Source organism: Dermochelys coriacea, chromosome 6 (genome assembly GCF_009764565.3).
Source record: "Dermochelys coriacea isolate rDerCor1 chromosome 6, rDerCor1.pri.v4, whole genome shotgun sequence".
Lineage (NCBI taxonomy): Eukaryota > Metazoa > Chordata > Testudines > Dermochelyidae > Dermochelys > Dermochelys coriacea.
The window spans coordinates 86,584,487-86,610,081 of NC_050073.1; the positions used below are offsets into that span (position 1 = coordinate 86,584,487).

The 25,595-nt window shown below is 46.5% G+C and overlaps 1 protein-coding gene across 4 annotated transcripts in view; it reads left to right on the forward strand.

Moving 5' to 3' along the window:
• Positions 1-25,595, forward strand: part of IFT43 (intraflagellar transport 43) — a 70,192-nt gene that overhangs the window by 25,280 nt on the left and 19,317 nt on the right. For all 4 annotated transcript variants that reach the window (XM_043516218.1, XM_043516219.1, XM_043516217.1 and 1 more), the window contains 3 exons: positions 7,614-7,681; positions 20,258-20,290; positions 20,918-20,964. In XM_043516218.1, coding sequence (XP_043372153.1) covers positions 7,614-7,681; positions 20,258-20,290; positions 20,918-20,964 — 148 coding nt within the window. The remainder of the gene's footprint in view (positions 1-7,613; positions 7,682-20,257; positions 20,291-20,917; positions 20,965-25,595) is intronic.

Genomic DNA, 25,595 nt, shown 5'->3' on the forward strand with positions numbered 1-25,595 from the left:
ATCCCTCCCTTAGTCATTGCTCAGCCAAGCTGAAATACTTAGCTTCTTTAATCATCAGTTTGAAGTTGGCCCCTCCATCGCCCTGATGACTCATATAGCCCTTCTCTGAACTCCCTTTGGGCTGCATTGAGTGTTTATAATCTGGGCTCTTCCTGTATTAGCTATGTTCCCCACTGGGGGCTGAAGATTATTGAACCAGCAGCATGTGTGCTCTTTGTGTGAATGTGTCTGCTGAAGTCCTGCCCTCCATCTTTCTGCCTGCTCCAGGAAGTGTTCTGCATCCCCGGCTCAGATTTGAATGCCTGCCAGGTTCAACCAGTCATTGGGCTGTGCTTTCCAAGGCTGCCTAGGACACAGCAAAGGGATGTGAGATTGGTCAATGGAATAATAAAGGGTCTATCTCAGCTTTGTGGTGAGGAAGAGAACATAGTTAATCTGGAGGGGCAAAGTGTGTTGGAGGAGTGAGAAAAGGAGTGGGAACCAAGACTCCTTGGTTCTGTTCCTGCTCTGCCACAGATTTGATGTGTGACCTTGGACAAGTCCCTTCTCCAATCTGTGCCTTAATCCCCTTTTGTTAAGTGGGGATAATGTTGTGTGGAGATTGACTGACTAATATTAGTCAAGCAGCTGGAAAAGTGCTGCTTATTATTATTATTTAAATTAAACTGATCATTATCAGGAACGCAATCATGATTAATAATGTGAGCTATTGATGGAAACAGATGAGGAGAATATAAAGCAAAGTACTTTACATGTATAACTTCGTACGGGCCTGATCGTGCAGGTGAGAAGCCCCGTTAAAATCAATAGCATTACTAGTGTGACTGTGGCTTGCTCACCTGGGTGAGACTTTGCAGGATCAGAGAAAGCAGAAAGTGAAACAGTGTTGTTTTCTTGCCCAGTTCTTGTTCAAGCACCTCGCTCTGTATTTGGATTCCCAGCTCTGTTTACATGGTAAACTTTAATGTGATTCCATTAGCCACCCCCAAAGTTTCTCAGAACCTAAATATTGACCCTTCGGCACTCCAGTCTGAGAGTTACAGAAGGCCGAGTAAGATGCTTTTGAATCTGTTGTTGCATATGGCCAGCAGTGGGTTTATCCCAGTGGGGGATTATTTATTTATTTTGAGGAAGCACCAGCTCTGCTAGGTGCTTTCCGAATACCCTCTGGTCTGAGAAGTTTAGAACTGAAGGAGTCCTGTCTTGCTCCCACAAGATACTTCAGTTCTTCTTATTAGTTATTATTTGTATTGTTGTAGTGCATAGGAGCCCCAGACATGGACCAGGACCCCATTGTGCTAGGTGCTGTACAAACAGAACAAAAAGACAGCTTCTACCCCACATATCTAACAATTTAATTACAATCTCTTGCTCTGTAGGGTTCTGCTATCCCCCATGATGCTCGACAGTGGAGGAGCCCTCAGTTAAGGCTAACCCCTCTTGGTATGGGACATGCTACCAAAGCTTTGCATGGTTTGGTGTGGTGTTGGGGTGGGAGTTGATAGCTCTCACAGTGAGAGGCATCTCAACAGAGCCCAAGAGAAATGAGTGCCAGCTCCAAGGCTGTATTTCTTGGCGGTGTTTTCAGTTGTGAATTCCCTCCCAGATTTGCTTGGCAAACATGTTTGTCCTGGACTAGGCTGAACTTACCTGCCATGTCCAGAAGATTCTGCTGGCTATCTGCTATTAGGAGACTCATCATCCACCAGAGGGGAGCCAGTGTTTTGGAAGTCGTGGGCTCTTACACCTGTATATTTTTGAAGTGGACTTGCTTCTCTTTCCATGTGGGTCTCTGTTGCCTGCAGACATACTGGACTCCCAGCCATTCCTGGGCCTGCTCAGCTGGAAGTTGGCCAGATTCTCCAGGAGGAATCTGAAAAATGCAACTAACTCATGTTCCCTAATTAGGCCAACTTCCCCAGTGTGAGCCCCAGCATCATATGACCTGGTGCTCCCCAAGGCCCTGTACTGCCTCTCTCCCACTCCCCCTGGAACCCCAAGTGGCCAGCCAGCAGGGCAGTTATTTTCAGCTCGTTGAGGTTATCTATTGGCCTTTCAATGACATCTTCCTTCATTCTCACCAAAATAGCTCTTCTAATCAGCCACGTTTCCCAGCCTTTTTTGTAGCATCCTCCCTGTTCAACTGGCCTGGCTGTTGAGTTACTCAGCAGCTCCCCTGGGTGGGGAGGAGGGACAGACACTGAGCATCCCATGGGAAATAGGTTTATTAAAAGATTTTTTTCCACACATTTATTTCATGCTTTGAATGCTTCCATCCTGAGCCCACTAAAGGAGCTGATGGAGGGGTATAGCTGGATGTGAACATTTGCTACCAGTACATAGTCCTAGGGAGGAGCAAGCTGATAAAGGGACCTTTCTGTATATAGCCAGGATGGGTGGGAGGGGCATTGCTGTGTCGCCTTGGGGTGAGGAGGGACATTGTTCTGTAACCCCAGGGTTGGAAAGGATAAGCCCTTGAGGGGAGTGCATTAATGTATAGATTTAGGGGGAGAGGGAAGGATATAAGCCATAGGAGGGCAGGGCAGGGTGCCATATGCTTCAATATGTGTACTTTATTGAAAGGGCAGAAACATGGTCTTGATTTACGTAGCTGGATATGACAGTTTCATGGCATGAAATCCTGACAACTGTTGTACAGCATGGGCTGCTGTGGCTTATCCCCTTTGTGAGGTTGTATAGAACTTTTGGGGCCCTGAATTAGTTCCTTGCCATCTTGAATCACCTCTGACCCAGTTTTCCTAGTAAAGGGAAGTAAGCAGCTACTAGGACAAAAGGGTCCTAAGGAAGTGAAGATCTAGGGATTTAGGATACCTGGAAACTCCTGGGAGACTGATTTGCTAAAGGCAGCTTTACTTCTTTCTAACAAAGACCTTCTAAAGAGAAAAAAGAAAAGGAGTACTTGTGGCACCTTAGAGACTAACAAATTTATTAGAGCATAAGCTTTCGTGAGCTACAGCTCACTAGCTGTAGCTCACGAAAGCTTATGCTCTAATAAATTTGTTAGTCTCTAAGGTGCCACAAGTATTCCTTTTCTTTTTGCGAATACAGACTAACACGGCTGCTACTCTGAAACCTTCTAAAGAGAGGGAGGCCCCTAGGGGGTCTGGTAGTGGGGACCACTCTCCATTATCCTAGGAAGCTAGGGGAGTTGGTTTGGGCAGACCAAGGAATCAGGCTTTCCCTATGTCTTGTTCTGTGTGGTGGCTATACAGACTGGTTTATTTGTGTTGCTGCCCAGAGGCACTGGGGCTATTTGAGTCAGAATTCTTTTGTTTGGTGATAATTAAAACTAATTCACAAGCCCTCTCCAAGAAGGCAGCTTTTCTTAGCTGTAGAGGAGCCTCAGGTAACTTATTGCGGAGACTGAAACTGAAGCCTGGTTCTTCTTTCTCTCCACTCTGTGGTTGTTGTTAAATGAAAACAAGGCATCTACATACAATCTCCCCTGCCACCAGATCTCCACCCCCAAAGCTACTGCCTGTGGCAGGGAGCTGGGCCTTGTGCTTCTATCAGATGTTGGGTAGGAGGTATGAGATGCATGGGATGGACCATCATGGCCTCTCAGGTTGGGATTGAAGTCCATGTGCCCTCTGACACACACTGTCAGTGTCGTTTGAGTTCATATTTCCTGCTGATGGTTCCCAAGAGGTGTTGTGGTGATGAAGGAAAATGAATCCACGTTTCCAATCCCTTCTGAGAATCTGTTTATGGAAAGGACCCAGTGCATCCATAACCTGCCTCTGTAACACTAGTCATCTTCTGAAAGGTTTGCCTGTTCTTCAAGTTCCAAAGAGAGGCAATTGAGGTGCTTCCAGCATCCATACAGCTCCTTTACCTCTGCAGCTGTTGAGGCACAAGTTAATAGGAGTCTGGAAACCCCCCCAGTGATTTAGGGAGCAGAGCAGAAGCCACCCTAGAATTACTGCTATCTGACAAGGAAGAGGAACTAACTGAGAATAGTAGGAAGGAGCCAATGACCACTAGTTGTTTGAATTCAGCATAGTGAGGAATAGGGGTTCACAGCTCCTAGCAAGGTATGACTAATAGGATTCAGATAATTATGGGGGGCAGTGAGCAACATGCAATAGATTGTATTTAAACTCTACCGGTGAGGAAGGAGGTCTGGGGAATCCTTGAAAGGCACAATCACAAAGACACAGCAGACTGAATCCCTGTAGGGAAAAAAAAAAAAAATTGGTCGTGGCTTGGTCCTTTAATGTGCAAGGGCCATTTTCCAGGGACTGAAGGTAAGACAGCTTCTGGAAATGGGTATCTGACCAAGAATATATAATTTAGTTAAAACCTGGAAAGAGCTAAGGGCATCAAGAAAACCAAAATAGGATATTTCTGTACTAGAAACGCTTTGGCAGCGCAGCTGCGCCACTATAGCGTAGACACTTTGTACAGCAATGAAAGGAGTTCTTCCGTCACTGTAGTAAATCCCCCTGTCCAAGAGGCAGTATCTGGGTCAATGGAAAAATTCTCCTGTTGACCTAACAGTGTCTGTACCAGGACTTAGGTCAGCTTAATTATGTTACACAGGGTGTGAAATTTTTTTGTAGACCTGGACAATGTATTTAAACTGACCTAACCTTTGTAGTGTAGACCAGCCCCCCTAATTAATGCAGCCAAAGAGGCTAAAGAGAATAAAGTATGTTATAAACATGCAAAGAAATGGGAAAAGCTACACTAGAAAGTTGTCCACCAATAAACCAGGGTGACACCCATTGAGAACTGCTCATCATTTTGAAAGTCCATTCACTTATTTAGGCACCTAACTAAGGGGCACAGAGGTCTTGATCATTTTTGGTCATTAAAAATCCTACAGCCCACTTCATAAAAATTGGGGTATCTAGGTTGGAATTTGGCCACTACACCAGAACTGTATCCCTAAACTCTATGTGAAGTTTCAAATGGACATTACATTCATTTTAGTTTTGTCTTGAGTTCTTATTCAGGGCTACTTGAGGCAGCCACATCCACCTCAGAAGTGGCTGCATTTTGGTGATGTGTGACATGATGCTTGCATCTTAATTTGTAGAACACTGAAATTTTTGGATAAATGATGTTGTATAATTAATTAATTATTGCAACAAGGGATGTGGTGGATTCACCCTTACTGGAAAATTTTTAATCAAGATTAGAATTTTTTTTCTAAAAAATATGAATATTTCAATTAGGTATTAATTCATAGAAGTCCTATGGCCTGAGTTATACTGGAGGTCAGACTAGATAATCACAGTGGTCCCTTCTGGTCTTAAAACCTATGAATAAATGCAAATCACTATTTTTAAAAATGTATATGGTACACTAATCTAGTTATGGTACTTTTCAGGCAAAGAGACAAAGATAAAGCCAATGATCCTCAACTGATTCTTGACCTGGCCATCATTGTGGCTGAATATTCCTTGTAGGTAATCCTGAAAGAATTACTGGTCTTATTGCAACAGGAATACAGGGCTGTAGGAATAGTGGAGGGTTAGTGTTCTGCACTTTAAGAGCCACATGGTCTCTGTGTTCAGTGGAGAGAGGTTGTAAAGTGGGTGAGGCAGTGGGGTTAAACCCCAGTTACACAGTGAAGTCATGTCTTGGTCATAGACCAGGGCATGTTTTCAGAAGTACCTTCTAATGTTGGGTGCCTGAGCTGAAGCAACCTTGAACCTGAATGTTGACCTTGATAGTTTGCGATTAAACCCCAAGTACTCTGGGAAATGCGATCTGGGGCAGAGGCTGGAGGTATTGGGTCCTCCCTTGGTTCTGTCCCCTGGACTATTTGGCAGCATTCATGTAACTCATCAGACCCTTGAGGTGTTTTTGAATGTGACTGTGCTGGGGCTGTATGTCTGGGGGACATGGACTGTAGGCTGTCTGTGGGATTGTGTAGAGCTGTGGAGGGATCTGAGCGGGGTGGAGGGGGTCAGGGTTGCATGTGTGGGAAAGGACAGTTGTGTGAGGAGATGTAGGGGTGGGGTGTGTGTAGGGTTTTTTGTATGTGGCATGCACGCCCATATGTGGTGTGGTTTTTCCCCTTTTTTTTTTTTTTTCTGGGCTCAGGAGCACACAAATAACGTAAATTCAAAATGCTCCTTTTTTGGCACTGCAGCCTCTTCTGTAGTTTGGCATCTTAAGAATCTGGGGGAATTGTGTAAAGATCAGAAAACTTCATTCACTTGGGGCCCTGAAGGCTTTGGATTCTGTGACATGGTCATTCCAGTCGACTGAGCTCTGTCCCCTGCGGATGAACCCATATAAGGATGCCATTTCCTGCACTTCACGTTCCCTGCCTATCCCTCTGCCCTCCCGCGCTCCCTTTGCTAAAGAAAGCCAGTATTTTGGGACTGCGGCTCCCAGCTCATTTCTGTTCCCTGTTTATTTTTGGAGAGTGCCTATTTTTTGCTCCTCCTGAGGAGCTATGCAGGGTCGTGCCCCCTCCTTACAGCCGGCAGCAGTTGCCCTTGGCAGGCTGTGTCCATTTCCCACACTCTCTCAAACAATACTTCTGTTTTCTAGAAACAAACAGAGGAGACCCTCTGCCTCAGGGTTACCACCAGCCTTTCCTCATTGAGAAGCAAGAGACCCTTGGCCGGCCTTGTCTCAGAGTTATCCTCTTCCCCCACCCCTCACTCTGAGACCAGGAAATCTTCAGTATTCATTCATTTCTTCCCCTTTCTTAACTAAAGTTAACTACCCCTGCCTAAGGGTTGAAGCTCCCTTAGGGTTACTGTCTGTCTCCACATTTGGTGCTGTAGTCTTACGAATCTCTGTAGCCCTCCTGCTTTTTCTGGACAGCGTCCTTTGGTGCTATGAAAATCTGAAATTGTTTGCCCTGCCTCACCTCACACACTACTTCGTGTCATGCAAACTGCTAAGGCCTCTGCCATATCAGGTACTTCAGTACCCTGGGAGAGGGGAATGGAGCCCAAAGCTGCAGGGGGCATGGGCTGGACACACAGAACAGTGGCCTACTGGCTCCCCTTATGGTCTCAGAAATTCTTATTCCAATCCCTGAGCCACATCCCCACCTGCCTATTGCCATGGCCACAAGGCACATCATAGGAAGGAGCAAGAAAATAGGAATAATTATCTTCTAAAAGTCCAATTCAGTCTCCTAATGTACCTGTGTCTTGTCCTGTCCGTCTGCCTGTCTTGAACAGAGAGCTCCTTGGGCATAGGGCGTGTGTTAATTTGTTATGCACTTACGATATGAAACAAAAATGTGTGAGTTTAACAATACTAAACTGCAGATGTACCTTCCTGGAGAGGGCAGTACCCACATGCTGGACTGCCACCATACCTGGCATGTTTTGGCTAGGCAGCATCTGAGCTTCGTGTACGTGAACCTGAGACTCAGCTCGGTTCCTGGATAGAGTGATGCATCCTGTTGTCTCAGACACTTTAAAACCTGCCTTGCAACATTTCTGTTCATTTGTTTTGTAAAACTCTGTTTAAAAACAGCACCTCAGTGTTGGACTCAAACTTCTTGCCAGGTAATCCTCTGCAGGGGTCAATATGAGTGAACAGAGTATGAGGTGGTCTGGTTGGAACTGCGTATAACATATCCTCTTTCTTGTGTGTCTCTCTTATTCTTAAAGGGCCCCCCACCTAAACCCCCACGCCGGCAAGGAGGCTGGGCAGATGATCCTGTAATGGCATCTTCCAAGTGAGTACCAGCTTCTTTCTTTCTCGGGATGGGCTTAGGCAAGGTCGTCCTTACCCATACGCAAACTAAGCAGCTGCATAGGGCACCAGGAAATTTGGGGCACCAAATTGCCCCAAATTTCCTGGTGCCCTATGCAGCTGCATGCTGTTCCAGTGGCCAGCCTGTTCCTGCAGCTGGCTGAGGTGGCCAGGAAAGCTGCCCCCCGCCCCTGCTCTGCCCCCACTCCACCCTTTCCCCTGAGCTATGTTTCCCCCCGACTCCTAAAGACCTTGGGGGCAGAGCGTGCGCGCGTGCGCGCGCGCACACACACACACACCCCTTGTGTAGGGGGCTGCGTAGGGCACCACAATGTCCAGGGATGGCCCTGGGCTTAGGCATAGATTGATTGAACATCACCTTTTAGGGCTTGCTGTCACAACCACTAGGGTGATCTTCCTCGTATGCTGCCTCTGTCTCTAATGCTATTGTGAGCCAGCCCTCCAGATCACCCAACCCAGAGTATCCATCCTGCTGGGGGCAGCAGACTGACTCTCTTTATGTGCTACTCTGCTCAGGCTTCCAGAACTCTGTGAAACCAGTGACAGCATATCCCTTGCCAGCTGCAGTAATTGGGAAGAGGTGTGGAGCTGGGTTTAGGAGCATGTCCAGAAGAATACTCTTCCTGGCTGAGCTCTTTTCACCATTGGTGAATGGTGGAGTCCCACTGGCAGCCAGGGCACTCCACAGAAGGAATCGGGATTTTGTGTCTAGCCTTGGTGGAAGAGTGAAATGGATCAGTGTTTGTGTGTGTTTGGTTGGATGAATGTAATATCTAGGAAGAAACCCTTATGAAGGGTTCCCACATTGCTGGGGGTGGTCAGGGACAGAATTCAGGGAAGAGAGAAATCGGGGAAGGAGGTGGGACTCAGTACAGCTGGAGACTCCAGGATGGAAGATATAGGGAATCTAGAGGAAAGGGGAGATCAGGACATGCCAAGAGACAGGAGATCTGGACTAAGGGCAGGTGGAGTTGAGAGGTGAAAACTTCAGGCTACTCACCAAAGGCTGTAAAGTTAACTGGGCTCTGCCTCACCTGTTGATGGACCTAAAGAGTGGGAAGGGGCCACTTGTTTTAGGCTCGGGTATGATGTGGGGGAGTTGCTTGTATTTCTCAGCGCACACCTGAGTATATCTCCTGGCTTGGTCACCTTACTCTATGGGCTCTCCAATTTGTGAAAGGACTACATATGCCTCTTCCAGAAGTATGCTGGGTTCACAGGGCCCTGAGGACAGATGGAGTATTCAAGGATCTCCTTGGCAGGTCCTATATGGCAAAGGTCCCTCAAGGCCTAACTGGACCAAATGAATTAGTTGGCCCTTCACCCAACAGTGAGTCTACCTGGAAAAAGTTAGTTTCTGGGGAAGTTACTGCTTGTTCTTTAGAAGAACATATTGAGGTGGATCTTCTGGGTTCTGTAGTTTGGGGGAGAGAAGAAGAAAAGTGCAGAGTCTGAACCCGCCAGCTCAGAGGAGTGGAGTTCAGGACACACCTGTATTATTATTTCTCTAGGATCCTGAAGTATGCTGGGCACTTCAGAGATTTGCTATGGCAGGTTCTTGGCCAGGGAAGCTTCCAATCAAATTAGACACAAATCTGACAAAGGAGCAGGAGAGAAGGTCAAGGGGGATGGCCCATCTCCATGGGAGACCTGGTTCACTTGGCATCTCAGGCACCTTCTGGCTTGAGTAACACTCCAAGACTCAGTGGAAGTGGCCACTTGATGCAAGCCATTATTGATTGGCATTAAGGGCCACAGAAGAAATTTTTATGACCATGTCAGTTTTAGGGGGGTTATTCTGATTTTTAAAAAATTAAAGATGGGAAAGGAGGGGTTTGGATAATCCCTTGTCATTTGTCTTGTCTTTGTGACTCCAGCTGTGGATTCTTCAAACACTGATTTCTCCATCTGTCTCCATCCCTTCCTTCCAAGATGCCAGTGCTACTAGGGCTGTTTCTCTAGAATATCTCATGCTAAATTTTGCTTGTGAAGTGTCTGAGTCACTTCATAGGCTGATGTCACACATGTTGCTGCAGCTGGGTTGTCTCTATTTTCCCAAGGCTTATCTATGCACGCTTTTGTACCAATTTGACTGACTATACTCGTTTGGAAGGCCGTCTTGTTAAATCAGTACAACATTGTTTTCCCCCACCTCCTCCCCCACTGTATGGTTGTGGTTACATGGTTATTGATGTGCTTACGTTGGTATAGCTACTGCCAGTATTGGCACTGATACCAGTTTAACTGTGCCCATGCTAGGAGACTGCATCCTTTACATATATTGGTTTCTAAACTGGTGGAGTTAAATCAGTGCAAAACCAGCATGTAGACAAACCATCAATGACTTTTACTTAGGAAGGAAAGGTTGGAGATGGGGCTGTAGTTAGATTTTTCTCTGTCATGTGCAGGTGTATTGCGGATCAGCTAGTATATGCATCTATTTATGTAATGGCCTTGTAGTTATTATTCTGTCCCCTTATGCAGCCTCACCTCTTCGTTCCAGTTCTCACTATGTTGCCTGTTGCACTGGTAGCCTTGTTGATTTATCTGCTGTGGCACTTAGACTTCTTTCCTGCTACGTTACTAGTTTCCAGAGCCTGTCAGTGTGAGCAGGTCACTTGAAATTGTCCTTCCAATGTGTGCCACCTAGCAGTTATCATGGAAGAATTTCATCTACCATTTTGTTTTCCATTGTTCCTAGTTTTGCTGGACCCTTCTGGAGCCCCTCACAACACTCCCTGGTCTTGTCTCACCTGGATAACCTGTGTCATTAGCATATATACCACCCTACTCTTGGCTCTGTCTGCCAGATCATTACTACCTCAATCTGTTGCAAGTTGGGTGTAGGTAGCCTCTGGTTCTCTCCATACTTTATTTTATTTTAAAAATACTTTGCATGAATAGGGTCTTTTATCACAAAGGTTCCAAAAGCATCTACAAATCTGTCACTTAATTCTAGAGGCCACCAAAGTGGCACATTTTACAAATAAGATTACAAAGAATCGGGCATGAAAAGGTTAATTAGAACTCGCAGTAGCCCCGTGAAATAGCTATTCTTATTAGTAGCCGCACTTTTATAGATATGGAAGCTGAGACAAAGAGGTTAAGTGGCAGAACTGGGACTCTGCTATAACCATTATAACATTCCTCACTACTATTTGGTATCCTCTATTTTTCTTCCAATGGGATGTCACTGAAGTTGAACTTCCTCTATTATCTGAAGAGAGAAAGGGAAGACAGTTTTTTTAATGTCAGCCCCAGTGCTACTTATTTCAGCCCTAGCATTCTGGTGATGGGGACTATATAAGTACTTAGATACTTGGGGCCTAATACTCTGCTATACAAATTAATAGTAATAACATCATCATTGTTTTGTTGTGAATCTGCTCTTCAACCAGCAGAGGGAACCCAAGCTCTGCTACGAGAGCTGTGGTGATGCCTTTGATGGCATCATCGCTGACACTCCTGAAAAAACAGTAAATGGTTTATTCTCATGTTGGCTCATGAGTCATAAGAAGCAAAGAGAGGAAAAGTGTTTACCAATGGGAAAAGTCCAGGCTCCAGGCAAAGAGAATTTGTTTTTGAGCATCCATAAGGATTTTATAAGTGGAAGTATTTAAAAAACAAAACAAAACAAAAAAACTTGCCAGGGTCCCTTTCAATCAAATAGCTGCTGTCCTCACCTAAGACATTTTCTTTCGAGTCTCTTCCATATCTATTTCTGCTAGTGTCTGATTCTGTCCTTTCTTTGCTGTAAGGACATTTGCATGAAACCTGGGTCTGTTTCCCTTCATTCTCATCGGTTCTTGTGGTTTAGTTCCCACAATCCTCTCCTCAGCATCTAGTGTTGTTGTTGAACAAATACAGCCACTTCAAGGTGCCTTCGCAAGCAGCTTTCATCAGGAAGTCACCCACAACGTGTGCACACATGAATCTGTTGTGCCCTGGTGGACTCGGAGGGTCCATGATGGTGGCATATTGGGAACAGGTGGCCTTAGGAATAACTGAAGCTGCTTCTTTTGGAAAAATGGTGGTGTGGTCCTGGAGAGTAGGTGTGGGCAGGGTATGCCCTGGAGCATGGATATGTTGAAATGTCCTGGGGCAGGAGTGGCAATATAATGCCCTGGAGAATGCATGTGACAGCAGGGAAGCATTGGTGGACATCTGAGAGAGTAGGGGCAGGTGGGATGCACCCAAGAGCATTGCAGTGATGCTGGCATGACGTGGGTACAGAAGTTGTTTGGGGCTCTGGAGGGTGGGGAGTGGCAGCACTGGAGCCCATTGGAGGAATGTGATTTATGGGATTAAGGACTTGAATGAATTGAGGGCTCTGGAGAAAAGTAAAGTTAAAGCCACCTGTTACAAGAAGATGGGACTTAAAATATGCTCTTGTCTGTGTGAAATGGCCCTTGAGAGCAGCTGGTTTATAGAACCTCTGGCCATCCCTGTCCAGCAAGTGGGAATAGTAAAGTGTCTGTCGGTGAGATTCTGCATCTGGGCATGGCAAGGCGGGAGGGCGTGTCATTTCTTCCACCCTCTATTCTCGATACAGTGTTGTTGAAATAAATCTAAGCATATGCTTCCCTGTGGTGCTGCCATGTTAGGAGCTGAGTAAGGCTCCTGGTTGTGGGGAAGCCTGTAGCAGGATTCTGTTGCCATGTCTCACTGCCACCTGTAGCTGTTCTCAGCAGCGTGGCAAGAGCAGGCAGAGGATAGCAAGGTGGCTGAGCAAGGGAGCGGAACTTGGGAGGAGAAGGAAGAAAAGGAAGTCTGATTAAGTTTTGTCTTGAAGTGTCTGTTTTTGGGTTTGTCCCTGCATTGATCTGCAAGGGAATGAGGCAAGTAATGGCCCCTTGGGGACCTTCAGGACTTTCCTCTCAATGTCAGCCGTCATTTTCAATCACTCTCTCCCTCCCAGCCATTAATTTTGGCCCAGGATCATGGGGACTTGTCCATCTATCACTCCTAATTGACACTAAATGATCTGTCAGTTTATTGATGAACGGCAGGAGTGGAATTGTCACAATATATTTTACTTTCTAACAACTCCTCCTGACAATTTTACCTTGTCCATCTCACTCTCCTCACATAAATCTCCATAGGCCTCTCGTTCTTTCTCTTGGGCTGTTCTGGTGCCAGCCGCCTCCATGCCATCGGCACGTGTCAAGGACATCAAGTTGGTGATAGAGCTGTGGTGTGCAGGCCCAGAGTGTTTGTGAGGATTTTTTTTTTTTTTTAAAATAGGCTGTTATGTTCCGGGAATGCTAACTGGTTCCCGTCCTCTTGTCCCTCCATAGTGCTCTCCTTGCCTCTACCAACTGGTGGTTATGTTCAGCCCCAGTAAAAGGCAAAAAAACAATGGGCAGAAGAGTCACCATAAGAGATGCCCAGCAGGGCAGTAGCAAGTGGTGAGAGAAATATTTCCCATTTTAATCCAGCACAGTTCTTGGTTACAGTGGGCTTGCCTGTGAAGAAGTGATAATTGGACTTTTGCCCTTTCCTGCTTCTTTGTGATGGGCATTGCTGGCCTGAAATGGGGTGGGGGGTATTTTTTTTTAAGTGGTGGTTTCTGTTTGTTCTTTGTTAGACAGGTAGGTCTTCTCTAACCTTTTTTTCATGATGGACACTTTGCTTGACTAGAGATCCAGTGGGATTATGGTATCGCCTGGTGGAGCTGAGAAGGGAATATCTGCAAAAGATCGAGCATCCTAGTCCCCTCAATGGGGGCAAAGAAAGTGTGTGTGCATGTGCACGCGCTCTCTCTCTTGTTCTCTGCTCCTCCAAGGAGTTCTCCAGCAAAACTAGGGGACACACAGACCAGACTTGATGTTCCCGATATAACCTCCCTGCGGCCTGTTGCTTCCCACAGCTCCCATTGGCTGGGAAGGGCGAACTGCGGCCACTGGGAGCTGTGGATAGTCAACGTAAACAAAATGTCCTGCAGCCTGCCAACGGATTACCCTGATGGGCCACGTGCCAAAGATTGCCAACCCCTGGCCTGGGGTGAGGGAGCAGCATATGTGCTCAGAGGCAGAAACACAGGTGCCTAGGGAACTTCTACTGTGAGTGAGTTCAGGCGCTTACAGGTTAGGCAGCAGCTGAACGGGGCTTTAGTGGATCACAAGGGTGCCTAAAATAGGACTTAGGCACCTCAACCCCAGATTTAGGCACTTAAGTACCTTTTGAAGATCTGGGTTTGTCTTTTGAGCCAGACAATCTGTGCTAGGACAAACATATTTTCAGTATTTTGATATGGATGCAGAGAGGCAGAACGCTGGCCAGTTTGATTAGAATTCTTCAAATGTAACCCTTCTCTCTTCTTCCTGTGATGAATCCACTCTCTCAAAATCAAATGTATTTATGAACGTCACATCTTCCCCTTTTCTTCTTTTTTTTAATTTTTTTAGCAAGAGGGCAGCTTGAAGCAGTTTTGGTTAGAGGTGATTCATAAAAAAGAAGTGGCTTAGATGTGCCAGAAAATGTTAATATGCAGACTGAACCCTCCCCCCAAGTCTGCAAATGGTCCTGCCCTGTGCACGCACACACACACCTGCCCTTGTACCTCTCCAGTGGTGAAAGTCAGGTGGAAAAATAAACTATCTGGAGGCCTTCTGCTCTTCCAATCTTTTTTTTTTTTTTTTTTTTTTGTTTTTTGTTCATTTGTGAGGCATGCATTCTGGAACACTTCCCCCCTCTCTCTCTTTCTCAGGGCTATGAGGACTGCAGCGCCACCTGCGGAGAGACTTGGTGCAGTCTGATCTGTCTGTTTCTGCAAGATATCTGGGCCTCCCCAACAACAGCGTTATTTCTAAAAGTAGCTCCTCTCTGAGAGAAAGGTGCCACATGTTCATGGAGATGTATCTGATACGGTGCCATTGTAATGTTACTGTTCTCCAGGGAGGGAACTGAGCAAAGAAAAATCAAGTGTGGTTATTAGGGCAAGTCCCCCAAGGAAAAGAGTAGCAGCTTCTTTAAAATTATGCTGGACAGAACCCTGGAGAATAGATGCAGGGACCAGTCCTGCCCTGGCCAGGCGTTGAGGACCAGAGCTTTTCTATTGGCGCTGTGTTGCTTGTGAGGGAGATCAGCATCTTATCTAACGTCCCTTTATGGTGGGATACATGTCTCCTAGGTCTCTTCTTGCTTTCATCCCCCCATTGCAGCTAGATGTGCTCAGTGGGAGCTTGGCTAGCATGATGCACAGCCTGAGATGACACTGCTGGAAGCTCTGCAAGTTGCACATCTGCCTCATCCAGATACTTGCCTTAGCTGCATTCTCAACCCAAGACTGGGTTTGGATGCAGCTACTCATAATGGCATGTGGGGCTTCTAGATCTATCATCACCCTAAGACATGTCACAGCCTTTTTGTAAGCAAACAATGAGAATAAGCAAGAGCACAAACAGGAGCCTCAAGGTAAGAGAGAGGTGCGTATCCTCTCCAGACAGGTTATGCTGCGTTTGATTTTGCACATGCTCTCTGTCACTCTGTCTCCATCCACCCTTCAGTAAGCACCAGTGTACTTCTTCTCTTCTGTTGTTCCATGAGCCCTCTGTCTAGAGTTTCACCTTGAGCCTGACAGGGAATGTTATTGCAGGTGTGGCCAGCAGGGGGCAAACTTTACACAGGAATAGGCACACCTTCCAGTGCAGCTTGAGTCTTGCCAGTGGCATAGAGCCTGCCAGCATTTTGACAGGGCTGGCTCACTTGTTCAGATCTCTTTGGAGTGCTATAGACTATAGATCATCTGTTCAGGTAGAAGCTGAGTGCAGCATAGATGTGACCTGAGTGGGGAGCAGTCTGGGGAGCAGTTTGCTGAGTCCCCAGTGGAGGGAGGGTTGGTCACCAGATATCTTGTTGCATAGGTGCTGTGATTTCCCTGCCCAGGAAGCACTGTCCTATGGGGATGAGCGGAAGGGTCTGTGCTCTCAGTGCAGGAGGGAAGAAGGCAGAATTGATTTTACAACAAAAGTGCCTCTGAGCATCAGCCTTTCAGTGTAACTTTTGCTCTTACTCACCTTCACAGCTATGTGCTTGAGACCCACAGAGGTTACAGCATAGGGGCAGTTTTGCCCCAGATTGGAATGTTGATGTCTCTTCATCCCTGCTGCTAGCCGTTAGTGCTGGTTTCATGTTTAAGTGATGGGAGGACAGATCTATTGGACATTGAGGCAGCTGGGGCTCCGACATTGCACACGGCCCAAGCCTTGCAAAATAACCCAGGCAAACAAATCTGCCCAGGCCCAAGCTCTGCCTGCCCACTCTTTCCTGTAAAGCTAGTGGAAACTTCCAACAAACCGTATTTTACTTGCCCATCAATTATGTACCCTGTCCACCTGTCCCCAATCATCCCCAGCAGCCCTTGCCATCAAATTCAGATCCGTTCTTTCCTGAACAATGCCTTAGTATACCTGACGGTCACCATAATCGCTTCCTTTATTCTTACCTGGCTACCCCACCCTCCTGCCTCCCCATGCTAGGGTTGCAATATGTTCCTATGGTCCCTGTGTGCTGAGAGGTCGCAGGCTGACCTCTGGTGCTCAGCTGTAATGCAGGGACATGCTGTCCTGTGGCACAGAAGTGTAACGAGGGCCCTCCATGAGCTGTGGACATTAAAAGATTTCAAGGACATTTTCCCCCCATTCATCCCAGTTATGTCCCCTGCTAAAATAGGTTAACGGTGTCTAATTAACCACTGAACATTGTCATGCTGCATAAAGATAGCATCCTTGCTGTTCTCTGAGCCCTGCTACTTTATCTCCATTTAGATCTCCATGGTATTCCATTAAATGAGAGAGAAACAGTTTAACAGAGATGATGTCTACATTAGAGCTGCCTTTCACCCTTCAGCACATAACTTGTAAGAGGCTCCACGGCAACTCGGACACATTTCCGTGGGGGTTGAGAGTCACCCCCTCACCCAATCCCTTGGGGACAGAGGGGTTCTTGCCAGTGGTATAGAATGGCTTGGGATAACGAGATATTTACTGAATAGGAGCAGATTTCTCTCCCTTTCCACAGCAGGTGGATGGGACGGGGTAGATGGGATGCAGGAGTGTGTAACAAGGGGATCTTGGAACTGTAATGCAGCCCTGCCTCTACTTTCTCTTCCATCAACTCCCCTGAAACTAAGGATAGGGATTGACAGCTGTCCCGAGCTGGAGAGAATATTCCAGGGATATTGAGTGAATGTGGGAGTAGTAGCAGCTCCTACTGTGAAGGAGTTTGAGCTGAGCTGGCCAAATGACTAGGTCAGCCCATGCCCTGGTGTCCCTGGGAAGGAATTGGTTTGATCAGGAAAAGTTAGAGGGGGAGAGGATGAAGATGCGGGTGCCCAGGTGCCACAGCATTGAGCAACATCTAAATTTACCTAGCTGGATAGCTAGAAATAGCTGGCTGAGCAGGAGGTCTGTTTCATGGGAGCTGGTGACTTGTGGTGTTTTAATACTCCTGAATGACACCTAGTTCTGTCTGTTGCCTCACTTGCATTGCTCTGAGTGTCTTTATCTGAATGGGTGAATCTATGGTTACCAATTCTGTATATGTTTAATGGCCTCCTTGTGCCATGCTTGTTGCTGGAGGGAGGGGAGCTGGTAAGTGCAGATTTCTCGGAGCAGGAAGCTGCTGGGAATGTAAGATTAAATGCATTGGAAACTTCCCCAAACATGTTTGGCATGCTTAAACCCAAAGCTTGTCACTTCTCTGCCTTAGCTCATCCATGAAAGGCTGTGTTCTTGTGGTTGATAAGGAAGATGTTGTGCACCCAGAGCATTAGCATCACCCAGAAGGATGAAATGCTTGTCCCAGCTTGATGCAACTGGCATTGAGGCAGAGTCCGTTTTCAGGAGGGGGCACTCCACAGCACCGAAAACAGAAAGATCAAATGCAAATTGCATGTGTGGCTTCCAATGGCAGCTGGAGAGCTAAAAGACAAACAGGGATAGTTTCCCAGTGTTTGCTAAGCCTCTAATGTTATCCTCTGACAAGGACTCTTGAACTGGCAACATGCTTCCCCTACTGCTCCAGCAGAGCCTGTGATTTTTGACCTCTCTTGCCACAATGGAAGGCTTGTCTTTTCTCTCAGGCTTTTCCTGAGGTGGCAAATGTCGGTTATGCATTTGGGTAGGTCGAGTTTTGTTGTTGCTTTTATTATGTGTATCACATTAGCACCCAGAGGGCCCATTCTGTGGGCACTGTACAAACATCCCCTGTCCCATAGACTGTCAATGCTTTGGGGCAGAGGCTGATTTTGTGTTGCCTGTTTGTATAGTGCCTAGCCTGATGGGGCCATAATTTCTGAATGCAGTCACCAGGGGCGATCACAGTACAAAGAATAAATAATAATGGTGCCTGGTCTCTTTCTTCTGTCAGTGTAGCAAGAGACAGTTGTGATGGGCACATTTTATAGAATTTCAAAAAATGCCCTTAGATCCATTCCGAGTTCCTTCTCCATTCTTCTATGCGAGGAGGTGGTCTAGTCTTGTGCATTTGCACCCACTTAGTTTTCTTGCAGCCCTAACCCCTTGTTTGGAAACCACACTGTTATCCTGGATAATTGGTTTTTTTTAATTGGCACCTGATGCTTTCTGTATTTAGCCCTACAAGTCTCTCTCTACAAACTGTTTGTATGCTTCTCCTGGCAGCTGCAAGGTGGAAGGGTTTGTGGTGATTCAGTGATGTGATAAGAGGTTAAATGAGTTAGGTATGTGTTGAGTGGTTTAGGGGACAGAATAGCTGTGTACAAGGATCTAAAGAGTGTAAACCCCAAGGCCATGAAATGGCTGTAACCAGGAGTAATGGGATAAAGCTAAGGAAAGTTTAGAATGAATATCCACAAAATTTTCCTGCTGTCTGAGGCTGTGATATTGTATCCCACAGGCAAGAGATAGAAAAGGCTCTTGCTTGGGATGTTTAATCCTCCAGTGGGCAAAGCCCTGGAAGATAGGCTGAAGGGAGCAGTCCTGCCTAGCCAGAGGAGATGGATAAAATGGGACATAATTCACCTCTACCTTCTCAGATTCTTTCCTTTGAATTCAGATCCTCTAGTCTGAGGTGCTGATGGGCCCTCTGGGCTGATTCCTTGCTCTTTTTGTGTTAGCAGGGGGATGGTTGTATGTATTGGTGCATTGTCCATCTCCATCCCTCTCCCTGTAGGCAGTCACCTGCCCACCAAGAGGGCTGTCCTCTAAATGCTACAATGCCATCGCATTGAATGGCTGTCCTTCAGGCTTGCTGCACAAAAGGGACTTGGTAAACACAGAGTTCAAGTCTTACTTAAGTTGCTGCAACTCTGGTCACATCAATGGAATTACACCTAGTTGCTTTGGGCCCAAAGTCTCCAATTCAGCTGCAGTTCTCGCTAATGTTTCTGCAAGTGAAAGCTCTAGCAATGGCGGTGGGGGCAGCCCCTCTTCCTCTCTGTCTCTCTGACAGTAACCTTCTCTTGGCTTCCTCTTCTCAGAGATGGGAATCCTGTGTCCCCTGCTCTCGGCCCTCACAGGGGCAGATTAGGCACTCAGGGCTAGAGGAGGCTCAGGACCTGATAGAATGGAGAGCTCGGTGGATGAAGGGAGAAGCCTTTCCCATCTCACTGACCTACTTCGATGGGGAAAGTGCGAGGGAATGGAAGTGACCACTGCTTCATGGTGTTTCTTGGGAGGGAGTGTGTGGGAGAGCAAAGCTCCATATATTCCTTGTCACAGTGCCCTGAGCCCAGGAAGAGGGGAGAATATTTATTCCCAGTACACAGAGTTGAAACTTCATTCTGCAAAATGGCCAAAGCAATCAGCGAGTGATGGAGTATCTGCTAAAAAGAAACCTGGCATTTAATTAACTTCTCAAAGTGCTGGTTCAGCAACCTCCATGTTTTACATTTTGAATATTGAACAAGCATCCCTAATCGGAACTGAATTACTTCTGGGCTTGCTGTGGTGGAGAGCGAGAGAGCTGCCATTTGCCTGCGCCTCCCTGCCCCCCCCCATGTTATTATTATGAACTCCTGTTAACTCAGCCAGATCGGCCCTGATTTGCTGCAGCGACAGCATTTCTGACCTGAACTTGCCAAGGCCTGGGTGGGGCCCCTGGCCTAGAAAGGCAACTAAACAATATTTGTCTATGGCGGAGGACAGGAGGAACCTATTGGTCTCTCAGGGATGTAGCCCTGGAACTAGCATGACTTATTTCTCTCCAGTCCCTCATGTACTGGCCTTTGCCCTTGAGTAGGGGAAGCTTTGCCTGCAGCTGATGGGCAATGGGGACAAAAGAACTGAGGAGAAACTCAGAGCAGTGAGTGCTCTTGCTAGTGTTTTGCCAAGCTGCCTCTCTGGACCAAATTAGCTCTAGTTTAACTGTGTGTGCAGTGGGCCAGCACCCACCTGCATGCACTTTTCAAAGGTGGGGCCTGTTGTATTGTGCATGAAGTGACTTGTGTCACCAGGGATTTGTGGAGGCTGCTTTGCAGAATAAGAACAGTGTGTTGAAAGATGTGTGTCTGTCTGACCCTATAGCTCTTTCTCAGTATGAACCTCTTGTCTTACAGATCAGGACGGAAAACTGCAGAAGAAGTAGAAGAGTAAGTTTTCCTTGTTGCTAATAAAAGACTTGATTCTCTTCTGTTATGGGCCCCTAATTCTCAGTGGGAGTGTTGTATAGTATGGGCATGTGAATACAGGCACTGGATTTTGGATCTTGCTATACTCGGGGTCAGGGATTTGAAGCCTTGCCTGAAGGCACGTGATGTGCCTATTGTCCTGAGAGAGGGGACTGGTAATCCAACTCCTTGTTTCCCTAGAGTCAGCGCATGTAGTTGTTCTGTCACTCCATGAGGACAGACAAAGACAAGAATTTGGGTGGGGGAAAAAAAAAGGTCTCCTTTCCCAGCTGCCCTGGCCCCTGAAACCTCAGGTCCTGCTGTCCACAGAATCCAGGGGTTACACTCTGTGTTCTGAAGAGTTCTTCCAGATGGCTGCAGAATGAAGCCTTGTGAGAGCCAAGCAGTGGAAGTTTTGGGAAAGGAGATGAACTGGGAGAGGAGATGAACTGAGACAATGTGCATGCTCTTCCCAAGTGTTCTGCAGCATGGGAAAACTGGGGAACTCCTGCCTTAGATTCTGGTTGGGACTGCAGCCCTCAGGCAGAGAGAGGGGACATGAGAATAAACACGTCTTTGAAATTATTTTCATATTGTGCTTTGTTGTAGTCATCGCCTCAGGCAGCAGAGCCTGGAGGGATCAGATGATGGAGGAGGTAATCTTCTTAACTGCTAGAAAAAAAAAATGTCCTGTGCTCTCTAGGGTTCTCCAGAAGCATGGGCAAAATTATCCTGGAAGAAGCAACAGGAGAGTGTGTCACATTTGAGAGAGATGCTGGGGTAAAGGTCTCCTTGACTGCAGAGCTGGAGAAGGTGTGATAGAGATCAGTAAAGACAGTACTCTAGGGGAAGAGGACCAGGCAGGTTACCCATGGACTTAGCCTTGGTCTTGTGTAATATAGAAATGATCAAATACTTTTGGTAAGATGGAGAGATCCTAGAATGTATTTGTCTGTCTGCATAGGGAGGGAGGCTGGAAGGCCAGTAGATGGTCAGGAGAAGGGGAAAGAATCACAAGTGGTTCCCCCATTTCAAATGGTGATAAACTCCACTGCCAAATCCTTCCTGGGTCTCCTATTGACACACACCCTCTTGTGCCCATTCAGGACTAGCACTTTTGACACCCTCCTGTGTGCCCCATACCTTGCTTGCCTCATTTGTCAAGTCTTCTACCTCTCTCCATGACTATATTAATGAAGACTTCATGGAATTCTTTTACAAAAATCTCATCACCCTAGTCTGGGATAGAGTGTATATGTGGGCTGAGCACATGCACCAATGAATTACCACTTTCCAGCAGTGTACTGGCTGCTGTGAGGCACCCCAGATTTTTGGGCAGGCTCTAGCTTTGCTGGGCCTAGTTGTTACTGTAGCCTGTTCCTCCAGCACTGGGCAATTGTGTTATCAGCCAAGATAAATAGCTGCGAAAATCCACAAGGTAGAGTCCTTGACGGACATTAACCCGATATACCAAGAGGCCTAGCAGCACAGACATTCACCCATGATTTCTAGGAGCTATTTCAAACTTCCAGTGGCAGAACTTTTTTACACTGTTTAATTAACCTGTAAAACTGAGAGCCACAAAATATCACTGAGTCAGAGTTTAGCAGGATTCACTAAGGGATCAGTGTCATGGCCCTCATCACCAGACTAGCACCTCCTCCTGGTTGTGCTAGGAATTAGCTTGAGGCAGATGCTCACATCTGCGATCTGTACACCAGCTTTCTGTCTCTGCTCCCACCTACAGTTCCTCACTCAACTCCCAGAACCACAGCGTATTCTTCTCGACTCAGCACTCTGGCTAGGTTGTCATCTGTGTTTTTCCCCCTTCTGGAGGGGGTGGGGGTATCATCCAACAGTCCTGCCCCTTCCCCAGTGGCAAGCAGGGGAACTCGGGCCCTCCCGCGACTCCAGGCCCCAACCCAGGGACCCTGTAAATAGCAGCCTCTGTAACCTCTGTCATGGCTGCTCTGTGTCCCTGGGACACTTCCTCATGGCCCCAGCACCTTCTTTGCCCTCACCTCAGGGCCCTCAGCTGCTCAGTTCCAGGAGCCAGGCACTGCTCTGACCCACGTATTTGTGGTTCTCTCAGCCCTCTGGGAACACAGTCCTTACTTTCTGGGCTCCCAGCAGCAACTGACTTTGCTCTGTCCTCCCTGTGCTCTTTTTTTATATGGGCCTGTGGGGCCCTGATTGGCTATTTCCAACACAGCCTCCCCTGGGCTCTGTTAACCCCTTCTTTGCCAGTATGGGGCAGATAAAAAGTATGGGGCAGACAAGGTAAAAATATAAGGCTTATTCAGATCTTTCCGGGAGATGATACATTGCATATGTGGCTACCAATCCTGGCACCTTTTAAGCCCTAGTAGCTACCTCCAGAATAGTCTTAGCTTTCCCCCTGGAAGACTTCCTGAGCTTTCTAAGTTTGTGTATCACTGAGGCTGAACATATGAGCTCCCCATGGGTTCAAATATCTGAGATCCCTCATGTTACATGCTTGCCTCTGCGTATTTGATGTTTCTTTGCAGACAGCAGAAACCTCCTTGGCCAAATGTTTGCACCATGTGGCATCTGGTACTCAGACACCATGTGTGGTAGATAGACTGTGATCTGGAGATAAGTCAAATCACAATATAGGGCATTTGTTTATCCAAAGCCAAACTGCAACTGACAGTCATTTTTGTCATTTGGAAGCCAGCATCCAAGACTGTGTGTGTGTGAGTAGGAGTGAGAAAGAAAAGATCATAATATTCTGGCTAAGATTCCAACCCATACAGGTGTCTGGTAGAACAATATATGATGGAGTGTGTGGGGCTACATTAAATTGTACACTGAAAACCTTTGAATTATCAATCCCCCAGTATTTCTCCATCACTTTCCTACAGTCCTCCTTACGGAAGAAGATAAAGCATGGAACCTATATGTGAGAGGGCTCAGGGATCAGAGTCTCTCTGAGATCTCGGCAATTTCTGGGAAGGAAAGTTGGATGATTAAAAACAAAATCCCACCCAAGGAAAATGACTATGTTGAATAAACAGTCCAGGAAAAATAAATAATACACAGTGTGAAAGTACAGAGCAGCACAGGCAGGGCTGGCTCCAGCTTTTTTGCTGCCACAAGCGGCAAAGACCAAAAAAAAAAAAAGAATCCGGGCCCACTGCCGAAGAGGGAGTGAAAGACCCACCCCTGAAAATGCAGACGAGTCACCCCAATCATGGACAGAGTGCTGCCCCTTTCTATTGGCCACCCCAGGCACCTGCTTCCTTTGCTGGTACCTGGAGCCAGCCCTGAGCACAGGTATCTAATATAGCCAGGGACTGAATTGAGTTACTGCCCCAGACATATAGGGATACCTAATACAAACCTGTACTTTGGCTTGTGACATTCAATACGGCATTATGGCTGGGACTTTAAACACCCAAAAGTCAAAACATTGGCTTATGGTTCCCCAAGGAATGTGCTGTGGTCTTTTTATGTGGCATATGGTGTTGGCTTGTTATACCTTTAATGTGAATAGCTAGGGTTGCCTAATAATGGTTGCTGTCGAACCATATATTTGAATCTTTTGTCTTTAATGCATTAGAAATCTCAACATAAGGTTGCATTAACATTATTTATCTCCTGTGCTACCTTTTCACTAAAATAAAAAACTGCAGACTTAGAAAAAGAACACTGTGTGTTCAACAACAGTTTTGATGTCCAGGGACGTTTTACTACTTATTTATACTGCAGTTGTGCCCAGAGACCCCTGGCAGGATCATGGTCCCATTTCACTGGATGCCATAAACACAGAGTCCCTGCCACAAAGAATCTCCAATCTGGCCTGGGGTGGGGGTGGGAGAAGGTGTTACAATCAAATAGAAACATTTTGTACATGTAATTATATTGATGAAATAAATATGGACTTCCCCAACTGCCATTCCACCTAACTATGTAATGTTGGGAGATTTCTTATAGCTATCATGGCTGAGTTGGATTCTTGAGGAGAGGTTTGAAGTAGAAGATAATAGCTTCACAGATTAGTTCAGGGTGGGCATACCATGTGTAAAGGGCTGAGAGGAAGGTGGCCAGAGACAGTTGTGGAAGGAGATGGACTGAATGGACATTTCTGGCTTTAGTGATTCTTTAGAGTTACATAAAGAAATCCATGGCACAAGTCACGCAGACAGTAGAAAAGAGTGAAACGTTTCCAGGAGAGAGAGCTTGTGGAAGACTGGGAAGGGTCAGATATTGCAGCTCTGACACTCTGTTTTGGGGTATATACAGAACCATGCTAACAATTCATTTTCTCTAAACTGTATTTCTCTAGCCATTTTTCCAGGTCTCTCTTCCTCACTGAGAACTAGTCCAGGACAAGTGAGACATGTTAAAAAGGAGCCATTTTTTGTGGTGTTGGAGAGCCAAAAAGTGTATCTGACAAAAAGCATCATTTTCCCACTCTAACTCCAAATTGGGGGAACTTTTCAAAAAAGTTAGTTACCTGAGAATAGTGGCAGTATCTCCCCAGCTGTAACTAGTGTCTCTGTGTACCAATGTTGGGGTTAAAGCAGTATTTCTCAAAGACGGGTCCCTGGGATCTCCCTGACACAGTTTAGGAAGGCAGCAAGCTGATCCCTGGTATCAAAAAGGTTGAGAAACACTGTTCTAAAGTACACACTGTTGAACTATCTGAGCTCTTGTGCAATGCTCTGATGTACAGTCCAAACTGGCATATACACATAATTGTACATAAAATGTGGTCTCAGTAAACAGGTACTGCTCTGTTGCTGGGTTGCAGAGTGTCTGCCTGAGCCCTTGCTTGTGGGGCTCTGGTAGGAGAGCTCTGCCTCTCTGCACAATGGGAAACCTGTTTTAACAGGATTTAATACATTGACAACCTTAGGAATAATAAACCTTCATGAGCAACAAAAAAGTGTTTAATTCCTAAAGGACAGGCCTACTTGAGCCACTTTTGGCCAGGGGCAATTGGGGGCTTAATACTGTGTGTGTAGCAATCTGGGTGATCTGAGAGAGAGGAGTTTAAGGGTAATTGCTCAATTTTCTGTCCATGTCAACAGGGAAAATGGGCAGAAGTGGTTGAGCTCAGCTCAGCAGTGATGCTGGATGAGATGAGAGATGTGAGGCTGTCAGTGGAATTAGAAAAGAGCTATCTGCAGAGCCCTGTCTTGTAAACGCCGGCTGCTCTGTGCTGGGGCTACGCAAGGGAGGAAAGGGTTATTATAAATAAATTCACAATGAAAAGGGCCCCTTCCCCTGTGCACCCCTCCCCTGCGGGACAGGCATGGGC